The sequence below is a fragment of the Stenella coeruleoalba genome, assembly GCF_951394435.1.
Source record: "Stenella coeruleoalba genome assembly, chromosome: 7".
NCBI lineage: Eukaryota > Metazoa > Chordata > Mammalia > Artiodactyla > Delphinidae > Stenella > Stenella coeruleoalba.
In genome coordinates, this window is record NC_137153.1 from 41,451,882 (window position 1) to 41,472,203 (window position 20,322).

Below are 20,322 nucleotides of genomic sequence, written 5' to 3' on the forward strand. Positions count from 1 at the left end.
TACTACAGCTTATCCATTCACCTATTGAAGGACATCTTGGACGTTTCCAATTTTTGGCAATTATCAATAAAGCTTCTATAAACATTTGTGTGCAGGTTTTTTTTGTGGACATAGTTTTTGTCTCATTTGGGTTGATACCTAGGAGCACAATTGCTGGATTGTATGGTAAGCCTATGTTTAGCTTTGCAAGAAACTACCAAATTGTATTCCAAAGTGGCTGTACCATTTTACATTCCCACCAGCAATGAATGGGAGTTCCTGCTGCTCTGTATCCTTGTCAGCATTTGATGTTTTGGATTTTAGCTATCTAATAGGTATGAAGTAGTATCTCAATATAGTTAATGCTGCAATTATCTAATGAAGTATGATGTTGAGAATCTTTTCATATGTCTATTTACCTTCTGTATATCTTCTTTAGTGAAGTGTCTGTTAAGATCTTATGCCTATTTTAAAATTGGATTATTTGTTATTTTGAGCTTTAAGAGTTGTACATTTTGGATACAAGTCCTTGGTCTGATATGTGTTCTGCAAATATTTTCTTTCAGTTTGTAGTTTATCTTATTCTCTTAAGTGTCTTTTGCAGAGCAGAAGTTTTTAATTTTAATCAAGTCCAACTTATCATGCTTTTGGTGTTGTAACTAAAAGTCATCACCGAACTCAAAGTTAGCTGGATTTTCTCCTACATTATCTTCTAGAAGTTTTATAGTTTTACATTTTACATTTAGCTGTATCACCCATTTTGAGTTAATTTTTATGAGTAGTATCTAGATTATTTTTTTGCATATGGATATCAGGTTGTTCCAGCACATGAAAAGGATAGTAAAAAAAAAAAAAAAACAACAAAAACAACTATTATTTTTCCATTGGATTGACTTTGCTTTTTTGGCAGAGATTAGTTTACTCTATTTGTGTATGTCTATTTCTGGGCTCTCTATTCTGTTCTATTAATTTATTTGTCTGTTCTTTTACCAGTACCACACTGTTCTGATCACTGTAGCTTTATACTGTTTTAAAGTCAGGTGGTGTCAGTCTCCATCTTTGTTTATCTTCAGTATTGTGTTGGCTATTTTGGGTTTTGTGCCTTGCCAAATAAACTTTAGCATAAATTTGTCAGTATCTACAAAATAACTTTCTGGGATTTGATTTGAATCGCATTGCATAGATCAGGTTGAGAAGAACTGACATCTTAACAATGTTGAGTCTTTCTACTCACAGACATGGAATATCTCTCCATTTATTTAATTCTTTGATTTCTTTCATCAAAGTTTTTATATAGAATGTGTATATATTTTGTTAGATTTATACCTAAGTATTTCTTTTTCAATCATCAATTTTAATGGCTGTAAAAATGCTTAAAAATCTTTTTTAAGACCCAATGCACAATATTTACAACCATTAAGCTTTTGGGGCCAGGCCACCTGTTTTCCATTTGTGGCTCATCAAAGTGCTATGACCCATGGGTTGGGAATTTTTCGGTAAGGAGCAGCAGCTTCTGCCGCTGAGCATGAGACATCTCTCCCACTGCTACTTCTTTATTAGGAACTGGACCTTGCCAGTTCTTCTCTGCTGTGGCCAATGTTCTCACTCCTCAGGTGGATCCATTTTTCATTTACTCAAATGCCTCTGGTTGTCTGTAGGGACAGGTTCAGATTTGGAAATTTTTGGAGGGGAGTTTTAGTCAGGCTTTTGTTTATCAGACCTAGAAAATTTGTCTGTTCTACAGATCAAATAGGACCTTAGTTGGATGTCTAGTGATCAGCAAATTCCTGTGGGTCACATCACTCTGAAGTCATTTGGGTCCCACTGCTCATGACTGTCTCTGTGCCCTCCTGGGCACCGAAAGTTAAGTACCACTATTTGTCCTCTGCTAATCCAGGCTCCGATCATCTCCATTTAAATCAGGGAGCTCCTTTTAACTGCAGAGATTTTCAAAGCACCCCTGGTCACAGAGAACAAACACTGTGGTACTTTTCAATGATGGCCATGCTTCCTTCAGCAATGATTCTCCCAAAGTTGTGGTGGAGGCCCCCTCAGGACCCATGATTACGAGAGAAGTGAACTGGCTACATATGAGCATCCACTTCAGTATTTCCTTCTCCTTGATTCTTTGGATTTTTTTCCTATACAAATATTGGGGGATTTCTTCCTTCTCATTTTCATTTAGCTCAGTCCAAAAGTCAGTCAATTTATTTAGATGGTACATTGAAACCAGAGTCACTGAAAAGTGCACTCAAATCAACAACTTTAGGTTTATTTACACACATACTTTTCAAGTTAAATTAGCAAAACCTTGTAATTCTTTCTCTTCCTGGGGTTGACTTTGTAACTGGCTTTCCATGGGTGCCTGGATCTGATTCAAGTATTAAGAGTGAGAGTAGTCAGAGGTGGTGGGCAAGAGGTGGCAAGGAGATTGTCTTCCCTTTCCAGGGTAACTGCCTCAGGTGAGGTCGGAATAGGGTCTTCAAACAATGCAGGAACAGCCTTTTTAGATAAGGGAAGAGGCTTTGCTTCTGCTGTCAAGAGGGACTTGGGGGCTTGAGTTACTAGGAATTAACCAAATCCTCCTTTATGGCCCCATTTCTATTCCCAGATTCCCAGTCTTTCCTGATGATAATTATCTCTCACACATGAAATCCGGTGAGGCTGATAATTCAATTGACTTTGTAATTTGGCAACTTGTAGAAAAAATTTTGAGTTTGCTTTTTAGCCTTGTGGTTCAATTAATAAAAAATTCTTTTAGCTCTGTCATAGAAAGAATACAGCTTTTTAAAAAAGTTGTGAGCTGAGAATTTAGGACTCAGTGTGTCATTGCTTTTCTTTAAGTGGCCCAGTTTTAAGCTCACCTCTTGAGTTCATTCTTTGAATTCCTCTTGCTCTTCATTTTATTTCGTGACTATGGCCACTCGGTTTCCCAAAGCCTTGTCTTCAATGGGTACTTCACTCCAGGTGACTGTATGTGGTAATTTCCCCAGCTGTTTTTCATGTATTCCAAGGGCTTCCCAAGCCCACATTATACTTGTTGAATCTCAGCCTTCCAAACCAGACCAGACAGCCAATCTCAGATTCTTCTCATTTCCTCAAAATGCTGTTGCTTGCAATCCCACTTTGGGTGACCTCTGTTCTGTCCTTTTCCCTAGTGTCCTTATTCCACTTCCCTGAAATTTGAGATAACAATTTTGGGGTATTGAGCTTGACTCTCTTGGAGCTGAAAGCTTGCTACAGTAAGAAGAGACAAGTATGTAGCCTTAAAAGAAAAGCTTGGATTGTCTTGCGTGGTGACTTTTCTTTGATCTCTAGGCTATCTTAGATCTGCTCTTTGGGTTGGGAGAGATGATTCAATCCCAGTTGTAGTTTTCATACTGGAGTGAAGTCCCTTAAGGGTCCCCCTTAGGGCAGGATAAGGACCCTCTTGCTCGGGTCTAAGGTCCTGCTACCAGAGATCGAAGTGAAATGTTGGGAGACAAAAAAGAGAAATTGCTTAAGGAAGGTTCTGAATTTCTTAGAGAAGGAGGTTGACTCTCAGTTAATATTAAATAAAATAAAGGCTTACAAAAATCCCCATGAGTACCAGGGATTGTGACTGTTAGCCTTATTGCCGTTGTAGCCGGGCAAGGGCCTCATGTCACTCCCGGGGTTCGCTCTTGGTCCAGTAATCCTCTCCCGCAGGGGAATCCTCCTTGCGGGTGTAGGTCAGGATCGCCTTCCACCCCCCGCCCGCCGCCAGGTCCCTGGGGCCAAGCAGAGCAGGGCGCTGTCGGGCGCCTGGGGGAGCCGGGGCAGGGACGTGCGCGACCAGGAGCCAGAGTGATCGCGGCCGGAGAGGGAGGAGGCTGCCGGGCCCAGCCTGACGCAGAGGCGGCGGCGGCGGCGGAGCAGGCCACTGCCGGGGCGCCCCGGCCACCAGCATTAGCCCTCTCTCCGCCTTCTCCTGCCGCGGCTCCTCGCGAGTGGGAGTGAGTACGTCGCGCGCCAGCCGGGGGTCGCGGGCTCGGGGCATCCTCTGCAAGCGAGCCCGGGCGGAGGGAGGCGCAGGAGCGCGCGCGAGGGGCGGAGGCGGGGAAAGGAGCGGGCGAGGCGGAGGCGAGGGAGCGGAGGGAGGGGAGCGAGGAGAGGGAGGGGCCCGCCTGCCGCGCCCCGGCCGCTCGGCGTGTGTGGCCGCAGGCGCCCGTCGCCGCTGCTGTCCCGGGGCTGAGCCGCGCCCGGGTTTCCAGGACGGTGCGTGAGCGAGTGTGTGTGTCCGCGCGGGCGAGCGCCGCGCCGGCCCGGAGCCTCTCGCTCGCTTACACGGGCCGCGGTGCATGTTCGCCTCCTGCCACTGTGTGCCGAGAGGCAGGAGGACCATGAAAATGATCCACTTTCGGAGCTCCAGCATCAAATCGCTCAGCCAGGAGATGAAATGCACCATTCGGCTGCTGGACGACTCGGAGATCTCCTGCCACATCCAGGTGCTGGGGCGAGGGAGTGGACTACACGCCGGGAGCAGGACTGGGGGGCCTCTGCGGGTGGGCGTGCGCCGGCAGGGGCGAGGAACCCAGTCGGGGGCCTGCTAGAAAGCCACATTCCTCTTCCTCCGCCCCCTGAGACTGGGAGCCCTACCCAGGGATGGGGGCACTGTGCCCCGCAGGCACCAGGCGCGCGCTTTGCGTTCCCGGGGCCCCTTCCTCTGGCTTACACGCTGCGCTCAAGTCTCGTTGCGCCTAGGCTGGGGGCGCAGGGCAGCTGCCTCCTGGGGGACTCTAACCCCTCTGTTCCCTACCCCGTCGGGATATATGAGTTCTGAGAGCCGAGAGGGGTACCTGCATGTCGCCCACTTTTTCCTTCCTCCCTTCCTCCACGTGGAGAAGGCATACACCAGCCTGGGTTCACTCATTTCTTTCTCCGGCGCCCGGGCTCCGAAGGTGCCCTCAGTCCCAGGGACCTGCTCCGTCTCCCTGCCTCCCCTCTACCGGTGGGCTTTACTTCTCAGCGTGGAGCGGCAGCGAAGTTTCCCGGGATTGAAGAGAGGCCAGGCAGCCCCGGGCTCCAGCCTTAAGGGATGGGGCGCGCGCTGCGCGGACTGGAGCTACCTCGAAAGGAATCGTGTGAAATCTGAGTGTTTCAGAGAAAAGAAAAGGGCTGTGAGGCCGGCAGGGAGGGAACCCTGCAGGACCTGGGTTCCGGGAAAAAGCGCCCTTTGGGATATTGGTGGACATTTGCTCTCGTCCAAGTTGGAGAAGGCCACAGTTGTTTGGGCGAAGGCAGCTTTGCTGGCAACCCCGTCCTCGGGTAGTAAGTGCCTTTGGGCTTGCAGCAGATCTAGTGTGAGCTGCAGCGGGGTGTGTGTGTGTGTGTGTTCTTTCAGTGCATGTATACGTAGGCAGGTATGTGTCCTGTCGCAAGACCCACTTGGGACATACAACCTGGAAAGGTCATGTCAGGGTTCAGTACTATTGGCTTCTGACTTTTAAATCTATTTACTTATTTATCTCTCTGATTTCCTCTTCTCACATAGCTGAGTCTTGAAGCTCCAGGACAGAGTGAGCTGTTTTAAAAATACTGGGCACCCTACCCCCGTTCTGGTGAGAGATGAATGGAAGCAACGTCTCCCAGGGGCAAGAATCTGCCTCTGGGCTGTGTTAACCAAGAATGAATGAATGAATGAATGAATGAATGAATGGTCTTCCCCCCCACCGTTTTTTCATTTCTTGTGGGAGTTTGCGACATAGGGACAGTGACAACTAATTTGTGAGCTGACAACTGGATAAGTTTCAAGGGAGGAATGTGGTGCCCTATGACCTCCCAGGAAAGTAGGCTCCCACTGACTTTCCTGGAGGATCTTGAATTTCATTCTGGGCTAAGCATTGCTGCTAAACTTAATAATAAAAGGATTAGCAAGATAGGCAGTTTTTCTGTTGCCACAGGGTTGCACAGAAACATTTGGCATGTAGTGTCTTGTGATTCAGAGAGAGTAGTTTGTGCATTTTACTTTAAGTCCTAAAGTGGGTATACAAGAACTTTAACCCATATTGCATATGTAGATAATGAAGGAACCAGTGGCAGAGAGTGGAGCTGTTGAGTTCTCCTGGGCTCTCTCAGCCCTTTCTCTGCCCTGTCCTTTCCCACTTGGAGTTGACACCACTGTTTTTTTTTCCCTTTGGGGGAGGAAGTCTTCCTTAGAATAGATAAATAGTCCCCAAAGGACATGTATGCATTGCCTGGTGTTCTGGAAAACAATAAATTGTAGCCAGTCTAATAGCAATTTGGAACGTTAGAGTTTGTATGGCCCAACTGATGCCAAAGAGGTTAAAATGCTATGTTCCAAAATGTTGATTTTGGCATTGCTTAAGAAAATCAAGTGTTTTATTTGGAGGCATATCTGCCCCCAAATGGTGATTATCATTTAACCAATTAAAATGAATTAAAAGATTTTATTTTGATAATTTTGGACCTTATACCTTCCTAGAATATTTCAACCTGGGAATTGATGTTACACTTCTGAGCATAAGGTCACAAAAAACTTTCCGTTTGTTTAGGGTGAGGACAAATGCTTTTTTTTTTTTTTAATAAAAGAAGCTTTTGGAGTCACCAGTACATGCCCTGGGGAATCCACCTGTCTTTCCTTTCTTGCTTGCCTTTTTCCTCCATCTTAGGGAATCACAAAGTTCAGAGAGTGTAAATTGTTACACAGATCTTCCCTCTATAACCCACACACAATGTGAGTTATGGATTTTTTTTTTTTTGCAAAACAATAGCTTTTAAATATTCTTTTCCAAACTATATAATTTGGGTGGTTATTGACAAAAAAAAAAAAAACCCTTTCAAACAAACAATGTAATGGCTCAGTGTCAGCAGCCTGATAGCCAGTTCCAGTAGGAGATGCCAAGAGTCACTTGCTGTGGCTCTTCATAGGATCTAGGGTGCTGTCCCATTATGTCATTTGCATGTGAATGTTTAGGTAGAGTGCAAGAGGAATTCCAACCAGATAGGGAGCAAAAGGAGAGTCTAGGGCTTCAGACAGAGGCCTGGGGAGGGGAAGGAGTGGCTAAATGTTCCCTATTGGGCTTTTCCAACTGAGCCAACCCTTGAAGTCTGGAGACTGTGGAAGGACATGGCTTAGCTCTCACCTCTTTCGTTCAGTCTTGCTGCTTCCAGTAGAGCGGAGTCCTAGACATCTTCCCCATTCCATCCACGTTTTCAGATGCTGGCAGGGTATTCACAACTCCTTCTAATGAGCTTGCCATTTTTAATACTGACTCTTATTGAGTAAAATATAGACTTTTTACATTATTTCTTTGTTAGCAAATCCTGGTAAACATGGTTGCTATTATTGGAATTGCCTAGAAATTTGTACTTGTATTTGAATAGAAATCCTGGCACTGTGCCTAGTACACAGTAGGCACTTAATAATTATTTATAGATGTAGATTGAATAATTTCTGTCTGGGCTGTTAAATTCATGAGGTTAGGAACTTCTGTTGTGGTAGTTGTTCAAGGAGTCCTCAGTACCTAGAGCAGAACCTGGCGTATAGTTGTGTTCAGTAAACACTTGTTGAACGAATGAATGCTACCGGCCCAGTATTTAATGTAGCTCATTACCTGTCAGCATGAGGGTAGCATGACAGCATTGGACTGGGAATCAGGAGATACATGATTTAGTTATGTTACCAACCAGTCGTGTGACACTGAGTGAGTCATTTGACATTTGGAATCAATGTTTCTTATTTTGTAAAGTAAGGGAGTTGGGTTAGAATGGATGGCTCCAGTTTAAAAAGTCTGTAGTTTAACTATTACCTAGACCGATTACCTTTGAGTAAAACATTGCTGTTGACAGAGTGGTTGTATACACATCATCTCATGTGATTTTCATTCCTATCCTGTTATCTCCATTTTATTGATATTATTGTGTTCTTGAGTGTTATCTCAATTTTATACGTGTAGAAAATGAGGTTCAGAGAGATTAGGCAACTTGAGTCACCTGGCAAGTAAGTAGATTGGAAGCCATGTCATTTGACTCAGAATCCAGAGCCCTTTCTTCTCTGCAGCTGCCTCCTGAGACTTGAGAATTAGGATGCTTTAGGCTGCAAATAAGACAATAGCCAAGTTAAAGTGGCTTAAATAATAAGGACGCTTATTATCTTACCTAATGAGAAGTCCAGAGGTAGGGTAGCTTCAGAGTTGTTCAGCAGCTGTGCGTGGACCTAGGTACTTTCCATCTTTCCACTCTGCCACCTCAACACGTCACCTTTGTCATTTATAGTCCTGATTATAAGGTGGCTGTAGTAGTTTTGAATGTCAGTCAAGTACTAACACATCCACCGTATAAGAGGTGGTGTTTCTTCCTGCATTTCTTTTTATCATGGGGAACACCATTCCTGGAGGCCCCCATCAGTCTTCCCTTCAGATCCCATTGGCCAGGATTAGATCCTATACCCAGGACTTAGCTGCAAAAGAGTCTAGAAACGTGTACGTTCGGTATCTGCACCCTTCACTCCCTATAACGGGAGGTGGGCTTTGACATCACGGAAGCAATGGAGAGGTGTGTGTACGTGTGCATGTGCCTGTGTGTGTGTAGTAGGGGGCTGGGGAACTGCTGTTGGCTAAGCAAGCAGTAGTGTCTTTCAGAATAGGTCAAACTGAGTTACAATTATTGTTACAATAAAACTGTCAGGAAAGTTTAATAAGATGTTAAGTAAGCCCAGGCTTATTTTAGGCAATCTTTGTATGACCAAATTCCACAACAAGAAAAATTATTGGATAGTCCTTTGTAGTTGGTGTTGTTAAATAAGTTCAGTCCTTACTGAGCTGGTGGGTCTGGGCAGCTACAAGCCATCTTGTATAGAGCAGGCACCTCTGCTTTTGTTGAAGTGGCAGTATGGAGAAGTGGTTGAGAGCTTATGTTCCCGAGTGCTACTTGCCTGGGTTTGAACCCTGGCTCTACCATTAACTAGCCAGGTGATTTGGGCAAGTCACTTTACCTCTTTAGGTCTCAGTTTCCTCATCTGTAAAGTGGGGATAATAATGGCACAACCTCATGGGCTTGTTGTAACGATTAAATGTGGGATATATGCCGAGCGCTTGGTACCTAGTCCATTGTAAGAGCTGAAAAAATAGTGATGGTTGTCTTACTATTATGTGAAGGTATATTGGATTTAATCCTAAGTAGTGGAAAGGCTTTGGCTTGGAATCTAATGTCTTTAAGACCAAACTCCATTACTTTTTGATTGTGCAAAGACCTTAAGCGAGTCACTGGGCCTCCTGTTTTTTAATCTGTGAAATGGGCATAATAATTCCTCAATTGCCAGTCTCCATTGGGTTGTTGAAGTGATGTCTGTAAAAGCATGTTGCAAATGTTAAAACATCACCCAAATGTAGAATACTATTCTAATTAATCAGTTGAAATAAAAGAGAGAGTAGTTTACTGCATCCTGATTTTCTTATCTTCTGGAACAGGAATTGGATGGTCACATGCAAACATACATATGTGCTAAATATCAGGCCCCGTGATGATCCTGCTGGTGAAATTCAAGCTAGGTGCAGCTGACAGCCACACCTTTTCTGCTAGTAAGGACAATCCCACACTTTTCTCTATCAAACTCATTGAGAATGCCATTCAGAGTACAGTGAAGTTCAGACACAAAAGGAATAGGAGAGACAGTTTGTTAAATACCGTGGTCTAGCTCTGACGTGTTTAGGCCTAGATTACATGGGCCAGCTCTTTGTATTAAGTATATTCTGACAAAAAAAGTAATGTTATTTCAATGGTCTGCTAAGATCTTATCTCGTGATGTCCTCAAAGCAAAGGCAAAGTGTATTGACTGTGGGGAGAATGCGGTACTGTTAGCTCCACATCATTTGGACAGTATATCAGCTGGGTGCTTTTAACTAACAAATTCTGATTCAAACTGGCTTTAGCACTAAGGATGTTTACTGGATCACATATCCAGAAGTGCTGATTTAAGTAAGGACCTAATTCAAGGACTATCCTGCCTTTTTGTGAGGCTTTATCCTCAGACTGATAGTGAAATGGTTATAGTAATTCCAGTTCTCACATTTTCATTGGACACCCTCCAGAAGAAGAGAAAAACCACTTCCCACGCAGCATTCCAAGCAAAAGTCCTGCAATCATTCTGATCAGACCTCCTGGGTCACATGCCCACCCTGAACAGTGAGTGTAGTCAATAGAAGGGAATGTGCTGATTAGCTTAAGGTGACCAGAACCTGAACCTGGGAATCAGAGTGGAATCAGCTTCCTTCCTGGTGGTGGTCTGCATGGGGGAGAGGTCAATGCCTAGAAATCAGGGCTCTCCTCCGAAGGAGGAGGGGGTAGGGGGGAGGGCTGCTAGAAGTTAACCATACTAGATTCTTTGTCTGTGTGGGTCAGTGATTCTCAAAGTGTGTTCTGGGGACCCCCGGGAGTCCCTGAGATCCTTGCAGGGGGTCTATGAGGTTCAGACTATTTTCAAAATAATAATAAGATGTTGTTTGCCTCTTCTGGGTAAAAGAGTTTTATCAAGGTATAATTTACATACCATAAAATTCACCCATGTAAAGTGTACATTTTTAAGATCTTCACAGAGTTGTGCAACCATTACCACAAGCAATTTTGGAACATTTTCATCATCCCCAAAAGAAACCCTGTGCCCTTTAGTAGTCACACTCCCCTTTCTCCCTAAACCTCCTAGCCCTAGGCAATCACTAATCTAATTTCTGTCTCCAGAGATTTGTCTCTTGTGGCCATTTGATAAAAATGAAATCATACAATGATCTTTTGTGTCTGGCTTCTTTCAGTTAGCATAATGTTTGCAAGGTTCATCCATGTTGTAGCATGTATCAGTATTTCTTCACTTTTAATTGCTGAATAATATTCTATTGTATGGATAGATCACAGTTTATCAATTTATCTGTTGATGAAAATTTGGGTTGTTTCCACTTCTTGGCTATTATGAAGAATGTTGCAGTGCATATTCCTATAAAATTTGCCATTTCTTTTCGGTATACACCTGGGAGTGAAATTACTATGTCATATGTTTAGTAACTCTGTTTAATAGTTTGAATTGAACAGTTTGCCAAACTGTTCTCCCAAGCAGCTGCACCATTTTACATTTCCACCAGCAATGTATAAGGGTTTCAATTTCTCCACAGTCTTGCCAACACTTGTTATTATCTATTAGATTATAGCTATCTTAGTGGATGTGAAGTGATATCTTATTGTGGTTTTGATTTGCATTTCCTTGATGCTAATGACTTGAGCATCATTTCATGTGCTAATTGGCCATTTGTATATCTTCTTTGGAGAACTGTCTGTTTGGATCCTTTGCCCATTTAAAAGTTGAATTGTCTTTTTATTATTGAGTTCTAATAATTCTTTATATATTCTGGATACAGACCCCTTATTTAATAAATGATTTAAAGATTTTTTTTCCCCATTCTTAGGGCTGTCTTTTTACTCTGATGGTGTCAACATTTTAAAAATTTTGATGAAATCCATTTTATCTATTTTTTCTTTTGTTGTTTCTGATTTTCGTGTCATAGCTAACTAACTGTTGCCTAAACCAAGGTCATGAGATTTATACCTGTGTTTTCTTTGAACAGTTTTATAGTTTTAGCTCTTATATTTAGGTCTTTGATTCATTATTTTATTGATATGTGATCACATACCATAAAATTTCACCATTTTAAAGTGTAAAATTCAGTAGATGTAGTATATTCACAAAGTTGTACAACTAATTCCAGAACATTTTCATCATCCCCCAAATGAAACTGTACCCACTAATTGTCCCCATCTGGGACTTCCCTGGTGGTCCAGTGGCTAAGACTGTGTACTCCCAATGCAGGGGCCCCAGGTTCCTTCCCTGGTCAGGGAACTAGATCCCACATGTGCAACTAAGAGTTCGCATGCCGCAACTAAAAAAAAAAAAGATCCCACATGCTGCAACTAAAGATCCTGCATGCTGCTACTGAAGATGCTGCATTTTGCAATGAAGATCCTGCCTGCTGCAACTAAGACCCAGCGCAGCCAAATAAGTAAATAAATATTAAAAAAAATAGTCCCCATCTGATCCATTTTGAATTAATTTTTGTATATGGTGTGAGGTAGGGGTTGAACCTGGCTCTTTTGCCTGTGGATATCCAGTTGTCCCAGCACCATTTGTTGAAAAAACTATTTTTGTATTTGTCACCCTTGTTGAGATGTTGATTTGCCTTTTCCACTCTCATTCTCTCATAAGTATACAAAAGAGTTTTCCAGAGGCTGCATGATATGTGATATTGCAACACATTGACTATGGAAGCAGATGTGAGAATCCAGCTGTCTTCTGTTGAGCCAGACAGTAAAGATATTTACAAAAATGTAAAAAGCACTACTTTTCTCACTAAATTAGTCTTTATTTTGTAAGATAAAGTTATTTTTCATAAAAGTATGCTATTTATGTTAATGTGCAATGGGTTTATTATTTATTTTAATGAATCAGTGATTGATTTTTTTTTTTTTTTTTTTTGCGGTACGTGGGCCTCTCACTGTTGTGGCCTCTCCTGTTGCGGAGCACAGGTTCCAGACGCGCAGGCTCAGCGGCCATGGCTCACGGGCCCAGCCTTTCCGCGGCATGTGGGATCTCCCGGGACCGGGGCGTGAACCCGGGTCCCCTGCATCAGCAGGCGGACTCTCAACCACTGCACCACCAGGGAAGCCCAATGATTGGATATTTTAAAAAATTGTCAGCAAATATTGAGATATACAACCCAAATAAACAAAAGTTCTATAGATCATCAATAATGTAAGGGAGTTTTCAGGCCAAAAAGCTCAAGAGTTGCTGGTTTTGGTGGCTATCAATTTACTGAACTTCCTGAAAAAAATTTTAAAAACCCTAAGTAAAACAAAATAGAACTCCCATGCATCTTGGGCCTCTAAGATTGCAAGTTACAAGTACTTGAAATGATGTCAATTAAATAAAAAACCCAGTTATACATGGAAAATGTGTATATGTATATTTGGAATTCTTAGTATGAATGATATACCTGTGTGTGCGCATGTGTGTGTGTATGTGTGCATTGCAATATTAAGAGTAGAAGATCAAGGGCAGGCTCTGCTGTCGTAAGCATTTCCCAATTGCACTTGCTCTCCAGCTGAATCTCGATTTTTTTCAACTCTAATAATTAGATAAAGCCTTGTCTTATTTTAAGACCCCTCTTTTGATTATGGAAAATGTACAGCAACAGTGCATTAACATGTAAACTGCTTGAATCAGGCCCATCAGTCACTGAATTCTTAAGTCGTTACTTCTTTTTCTGAGTACGCATTTTGGGAACTGTTAAAAATGTGGGATAGGGAGGGTGGAAGGGAGCCGCAAGAGGGAGGAGATATGGGGATGTATGTTTATGTATAGCTGATTCACTTTGTTATAAAGCAGAAACTAACACACCATTGTAAAGCAATTATACTGCAATGAAGATGTTAAAAAACAAAACATGGCAGGAAGAGAAATATCAGAATTTGTCCCTCGGAGAATCTAGTATGAGATTCACATGCGTGAGTGATAGGCATTTAATAGCTAGCAGGGTTCTCTCTCAGTTCCCAGTTTGTGTGGGGAAGGATTCAAGTTGCCCCTCCTATGAAATAGCGGAGAGCCAAATGTGGAGTCCGGAGATGGGGAAAAATGAGATTATGATCAGGAGCCATTAGGGCAGGCTTTACAACTGAGGTTTGAACTTAATTCAGGCTAAAAAGAGTTGGCGTTCAACTCTCGGGAGGGATGTTTAAATGCTTTTCAGTCTCTGACATTCATGTGGATCTTCTGTTCTGTTGTTAAAATGCACCTTCTGATTCAGGAGGTCCTGAGGAGTGCCCTGAAATTCTGCATTTCTAATAGGCTTCCAAATGATGCTGATGCTGCTGTTCTGTGAACCCTACTTGGAATAGTAAAGCGTTAGTGAAATTTGTTTTATAATAACATTCTTTTTTTTTGCGGTACGCGGGCCTCTCACTCTTGTGGCCTCTTCCGTTGCGGAGCACAGGCTCCGGACGCGCAGGCTCAGCGGCCATGGCTCACGGGCCCAGCCGCTCCGCGGCATGTGGGATCTTCCCGGACCGGGGCACGAACCTGCGTCCCCTGCATCGGCAGGCGGACTCTCAACCACTGCGCCACAAGGGAAGCCCTATAATAACATTCTTAATTTCCTTGAGTGTGGGGCTTTTTGGCCCTTGTCTCCCTTGATAATACCTCACCTGGCACATTTCCGTCAGTAGAGGTTCAGTGAATGAGTGAGTGAATGAATAAAGAAATCCATCCAGGTGTATCTATCACTGATAGACTAAAGTGCTGATTAGATATTGATGCTGCGGATGAAACGATTTCTTTTGACTCCCCACCCCAGCCAAATCAAGAGATTGTTTTTCAAACAGGATTTCCTGTGTTGGCCAATCTGATGAAGCGTTGGACTTCCGTGAGAGCGCATGGGGGCCCAGGATTAATGAGAGAATTCTTGTCCCTCTGGGCCACACTTCCCACTCTTGCTTTCCTGTATCCTGGACTCTGGTGGCATTGTGGAGGAACTCTGGCAACTTCTTGGCACAAACAAATCATTGTGTATAAGCCATCAGTGCCTGGAAATTCCCAGAGGCTTAGGGGACCCAGCTGTTCTCGCTTTCAGAAGTGACCTCGGGGGACAGTGACCCCAGAGGACAGTGAAAAATACATTTGAGGTGTAACATAAGCTCTGGAGCTGTTTGTCTGGTGACTTTCCCTGAAGGTGCATGAGGGAAGTGAGAGGATCACTTTGGAAAAACATGAAGTTAATTTTACAGGGAAAGAACATTTGTATAGATCAAGCAATCGTGTTTTTCAAAAAGTGAATTAGTTAAGTTTTTTGAAATAACATCAATGTTATTCAGTAAACATTTGAAAAATATCTTCTACATGCCAAGCACAGAGCTGGGAACTAGAGATAAAAAGAAAATAAAATCAGACATCAAGAGGCTGATAGTCATTTGGAGGCAGAGAAGCAAGATAATGATTCAAGGACAAAATGACAGATATATGTGGGTGGAGGACCAAGAGGAGGCGTCTGTATGAGACTGAGACATCAATCAGTACCTCTGGTGTAGATGAATCTTGATTAATAATTAAAGGACAAGTGGAAATCAATTCTTTGAAGAAGGGAAAAAGGCGTTCCAAACACGATGAGCCCTTGCTTGGTGTAAAGCCATGGCCATGAAACAGCATGATTGGACATAGAAATGAGGAAGAGAGAATCTGGGATTAGTCCCAGGTGGTTGGTTTCAGTGACAGGGATCATGGTGATACCAATCCAGTACTGGCCACACATTTTGGGGACCCACTGGAAAATGAAAATATGGGACTCCTTGTTAAAAATTATTAAGAATTTCAAGATCACAAGAACAGACCATTAAACCAGGTGTGGGATCCTTCTTAGCATGGATCCCACACCCGTGAAACTGACCCTGAGAAGACAGAATAAAGGAGAAGCAGGTTAGGGGAGAAGATGTTGAGTCTGGGCATGTTGACTTCGTGGTGCCTGTAGGGAATCTGAGTGGAGAATTACTGGTAGCCAGTTGGAAATAAGGAATGAAAGTCAGCAGAGAGGTCTGGCATGGAGACACAGATAAGAGAGTCTTTAGTATTCATGCAAGTGGTGGTAGAAACCATGTGGTATGAATGAAACTATTATAATGGGTCTTCCATTTTTGTCTTTCTGCTTGGGGCATCCTTGTAGATCAAACCAATGGAGTTTGAGCTCTGGAATTCTTTCCAAGAGCACTTGATCATTTTCCGTTAGTCTGGCAATTCCCACCTGAACGAGAGCTTCTCCATTTTCTTCTGCAAGAAAAAAAGGCAGCCAACTCAGAGTCCTCAGTGGAAAAGCACTTTCCTTCTCTTAATTCTCATTTTCTAGCTTGGAAAAACAAATGAAAAAAAGTCCTCTCCCAGTTATAAGGCTCTGAGTTACAAAGCATAGGATTTTCACTCTAGGGAAGTTGCCCTTTGAGACAGTGTCATGAACATTAAATAGATAATACATTTTAAAATCCTATCAACGTGGTGTAAAATGGAAGTCAACATGTCATATGAGGAGCAACTTTGCAAGTTATGCTGCAATAATTTATCTTTTTAAAATATTTATTTATGTCTCAGATATCTCCAATGGCAAATTTTGTTTTCTATTTAGTTTCCAGGAGATTATTGTGAATGTTGATTAAAATAAATTCAAGTTCTGTAAAATCCCTCAAAGAAATAATTTTTGTTTTGTTTTGTTTTGTTTTTGTTTTTGTTTTTGCGGTATGCGGGCCTCTCACTGTTGTGGCCTCTCCCGTTGCGGAGCACAGGCTCCAGACGCGCAGGCTCAGCGGCCATGGCTCACGGGCCTAGCCGCTCTGTGACATGTGGGATCTTCCCGGACTGGGGCACGAACCCATGCCCCCTGCATCGGCAGGCGGACTCTCAACCACCGCGCCACCAGGGAAGCCCGAAATAATTTAATATTAGTAACATAATGACCTGGATCTTAGATGTACAACAGAGCTTTGTCTGAATATATCTATTATTATGCTAAGGTTTGAAATATGATTATTCTGTAGCAGGGGAAGCAATTAGCATATTAACAGATTACAGTTTGGTTTATTACCTCTCACCTCAGAAGCATAATTTGTTGCTTTAAGGCAACATTAAACATCACCAATTGATGGTGAATGTTAGTCTGGAAAGGATTGACTGAATCAGGGTCTTAATATGCAAACTGTGAAAATTCAAGTGCAATATCATTTACTAATGGATTGGTAATAAAATTAAGCAATCTTAAAATAAATCAGTAACTAATTAGCTTTATTAATAGAAGAGAGGGCAAAAGCCTACTCAGTAAGTTGGCTAATAATTCTTCCTTTATGTTACTAACCAATGTTATTTTTTTGGGCTGGTCTGTACACATATGACTGCCCATTGTTCTGAAAATAATGCTAGTCTCTGTGATCTTCATCCATATGTAGGTGTCATCTACAGTTTTATGATGGTGGGAATTTATTGGTTCTTGTTTAGCAGCATCCTTTCTTTCTACTCATATGCCTCTTGATATCTTGAATATCCTTGAATAGTATGCTCATAAATTGTATTAGCTAGTTGATTAAATTGAGATCAGAGGTGTGATTTGCCTGAAGTTGCCTATTTAGCAAAATTAGGGTGGGGTATGGTGTCTTGGGTTATCGATTTGCTCCTACTAAATACTAAATACTACCCTTCTTTTGTTTTTGAATCTCTCTTGGCAGTCTAAATGATGTAATTCTTTTCCACTGACAACTGTTAATAGCACAAGGAAAAAAACTCACACTGACCACATTTCTGGGTAAAGAAAGCATGTTGATGTCTTAGAACTGTCATCTAAGGACCCAGTTTTAGTTCTTCTCTACTTTCTTTAGTCAATATATGGCTCAATGTACTTCCAAATGAAAATTGACATCAATTGATCAGGTAATTATGAATTGGCATCTAACATTGCTAGATAATTGAAAGATATCTTCCCTTTCCCTTTACATGTTTGGCATGGTACCAAGCAATACGTTGCTTGTATTTTGAAATTTCAAAGTAATTTTCAAAAAATTACAAAGGAGAAAAAGAGGAAGGATGATGTCATAGAATTGTCTATCTATCCTCTGTGGTAATTTACCTTGTAGTTTTGAGATTGACTCAGGAAGTCAAATTCTTAGCAATCCCAGGCCATGGTATTTAGAAGACTGCTAGAAAAATATGAAAGTAAAGTTTTTTGGTTAGGCACTAGTTACATCCTGGTCAGGCTCTCTTTGTTTTGAAGGCTTAGGTAGAAGAGTAATAAAATCTCTGAAGTCAGGGGTGGAAAAAACACTTCATACCACCTGGAGCCTTGTCAAGGGTAACTTCACCTCTTGTGTTCCCAAACCTCAAGGGAGATGTATTTCTGCTGAAGGATCATGGCGGTGGGGGGCAGGGCACCTTGAATGACACATTTTGTCTCCACATTTGGAGACATAGTTTCTCCACCAGGTGTAGATGGCATCTTCTTGGTTCAGTGCTGATTAAAAGAAAAAAAGGAGGAAGAGTTGTACAGTAATTCAAGGGCAGCCGTGAAGTCTGAGTTTGCAGCGCCAGCAGCAGTGTGGTAATTTGAGAATAGCAAATTAGAAGAACAAAGCAGATTTTAATCATATGCCACAGAGAGGAAGGTGGTTTAGGTTTATCTCCAAATTGTCCCTCCATTAGAGAAAGGGAGGTTTTTAATGCTATAATCCAGTATTTATTGCTAAAGATTTCTTTGTTTCTTTCCCCCAGACTTTCTTTACTACACTCACTGGGTGGGAAATGCCAGTCTTTTTTTCCATCCATGTACTTAGCAGTTGTTAAGTATGAAACATGTTCTTGATGTTATTGGAAATGGAGAGGGGGCACAGACTTTGAGATTTGAGATCCTTTAGGAGATTTTTTTCTGAAGGCAAAATTGTCCCCTCCCATCCTTTCCGTCCACCCATCCACTGACCGATCCATCCATTCATCTGTCAACCCAGCCACCCGCTCCTCCACTCATCCATCCAACAGACATTTGCTGATCATCTCTCTTAAGGACCAGTCTGGGTACCAGAGATAAAAAGATAAGTAAGAATATGGTCCTTTCCAGTCTGGTAGAAAAGACAGACACATAGACAGATTCAAGGTGATACTATTACGTTTGAAGAACACTAAGGTATTATTGGAGCACATAGAGAAACCGAGGTATCAACTGGGGAAAGGTGTAACCCTCCTTTAATCTCTAATCACTCTCTTCCAAAGCCACTACTCCTCCAAAGGATATGCTTTGAAATGGATCACTGATATTTTCTTCCTCCCATTTAAATGTGAATAAGAGCATCTTTAAGAACTTTGCTCTTTGTCTTGCAAATATCTCAGCAAACATTGTACCTTGCTATAAAATGTGATTTCAAGAGAAGTCACACACCCCATTCCCTGCTTTCTACCAGCTTTTCACCCTCAAAGTGTCTCCTATATAGAAATTCTTGAGCAGTCACTGGGGATCCTAATCCTGCCTGGGAAGGACAGCGAAGAGGTTTTTTTGGAGGAGATGATGTCTTAGAATCCAAGACTTAGATGAGTTTTAAAGAAAAAGTAGGCATTGTTTGGCTACTAAATTGGGGGTCTGTGTTGAAAAGGGGTACAGTTAGGAAAAGAAGGGCCTCTGGCAGAAGGCTGTGCATAGGCAAAGACATGGTGTTTGTGAGGAACTAAGAGAAATGCATTGATTTTATATGTTAACAGAGTGGTCCATAACATGCAGTGGGGAGTTGGCAATTATCTGCTCAGACTATGCAGACAGTGGAGTGGGCAGCTGGAGTCTAGAAAACAGTACTGGCTACTGTTTCCTAGGGAATAATTAGGACAACCCCACTGAGGCAAGGTTTGTGTGGTTCAATGACCATCGCCATTGTTTGGCAGGGCCAGCTTGGCTACACTTCCAGAGTGAAAGGTAAGACGTGTCGCGTGTTTTATCTCAGGCACCGCCCTGAGGAACACTGGAGTTTTCAGGTTCTTAGTTGAGGTTTTAAACTTTTATGTGCTGTTGGGGTGGCGATGGTTCCATGACCTGTGACCTTCAGTGAGCCCAGTGATGAAGCGAATCTTTCTTAATTACAGATCAGGAAATTGACAGACTTTTCCAAAACAACTCATCCCCTTAACCTGTTAGGGTGGTCCTCAGCCCAGCCAGAGAGGGCCTGATGGAAGTAATTTGGGGGTTTCTGGAAATAAGTGTTGAACAGAAGTGAGAGGAATTGAAAAAGGCCTCCTTCTGCACTTTAGATCAGCACTGTCCAGTAGAACCTTTGTGATGATGAAACTGTTCTTTATCTGTGCTGTCCAATTTGGTAGCCACTGGCCTCACATGGTGATTGAGCACATAAAATGTGACTGGTGTCACTGAGGAACTGAATTGTCAGTGTTATTTAATTTAGTTCATTAAAATTTAAATAGTTACATATGCTAGAGGCTGTCATACTGAACAGTGCAGTGTTAGCCTCTTAATGGTGGTTAACTCTTGAAGGAGAGAGGAATTGAGAGTCAGGGTGTGGGGTAGCACCAGAAAACTTTCCTGCTTTCCTCTGCATACTGCTATACCATTTGCACTTTTGGTAAGCATTTGTTACTTTTGCTTTTTTTTTTTTTTGTGGTACGCGGGCCTCTCACTGTTGTGGCCTCTCCCGTTGCGGAGCACAGGCTCCGGACACGCAGGCCCAGCAGCCATGGCTCATGGGCACAGCCGCTCCACGGCATGTGGGATCTTCCCGGACCGGGGCACGAACCCGTGTCCCCTGCATCGG

General features: G+C 42.6%; 1 protein-coding gene across 1 annotated transcript in view; it reads left to right on the forward strand.

Moving 5' to 3' along the window:
• Nucleotides 1-3,553: 3,553 nt before the first annotated feature.
• FRMD3 (FERM domain containing 3) overlaps nucleotides 3,554-20,322 on the forward strand; it is a 313,236-nt gene continuing 296,467 nt past the window's right edge. The window contains exons 1-2 of the mRNA XM_079927578.1: nucleotides 3,554-3,953; nucleotides 4,212-4,445. Of these exons, the coding sequence (XP_079783704.1) occupies nucleotides 4,299-4,445 (147 nt within the window). The 5' untranslated portion in view covers nucleotides 3,554-3,953; nucleotides 4,212-4,298. The remainder of the gene's footprint in view (nucleotides 3,954-4,211; nucleotides 4,446-20,322) is intronic.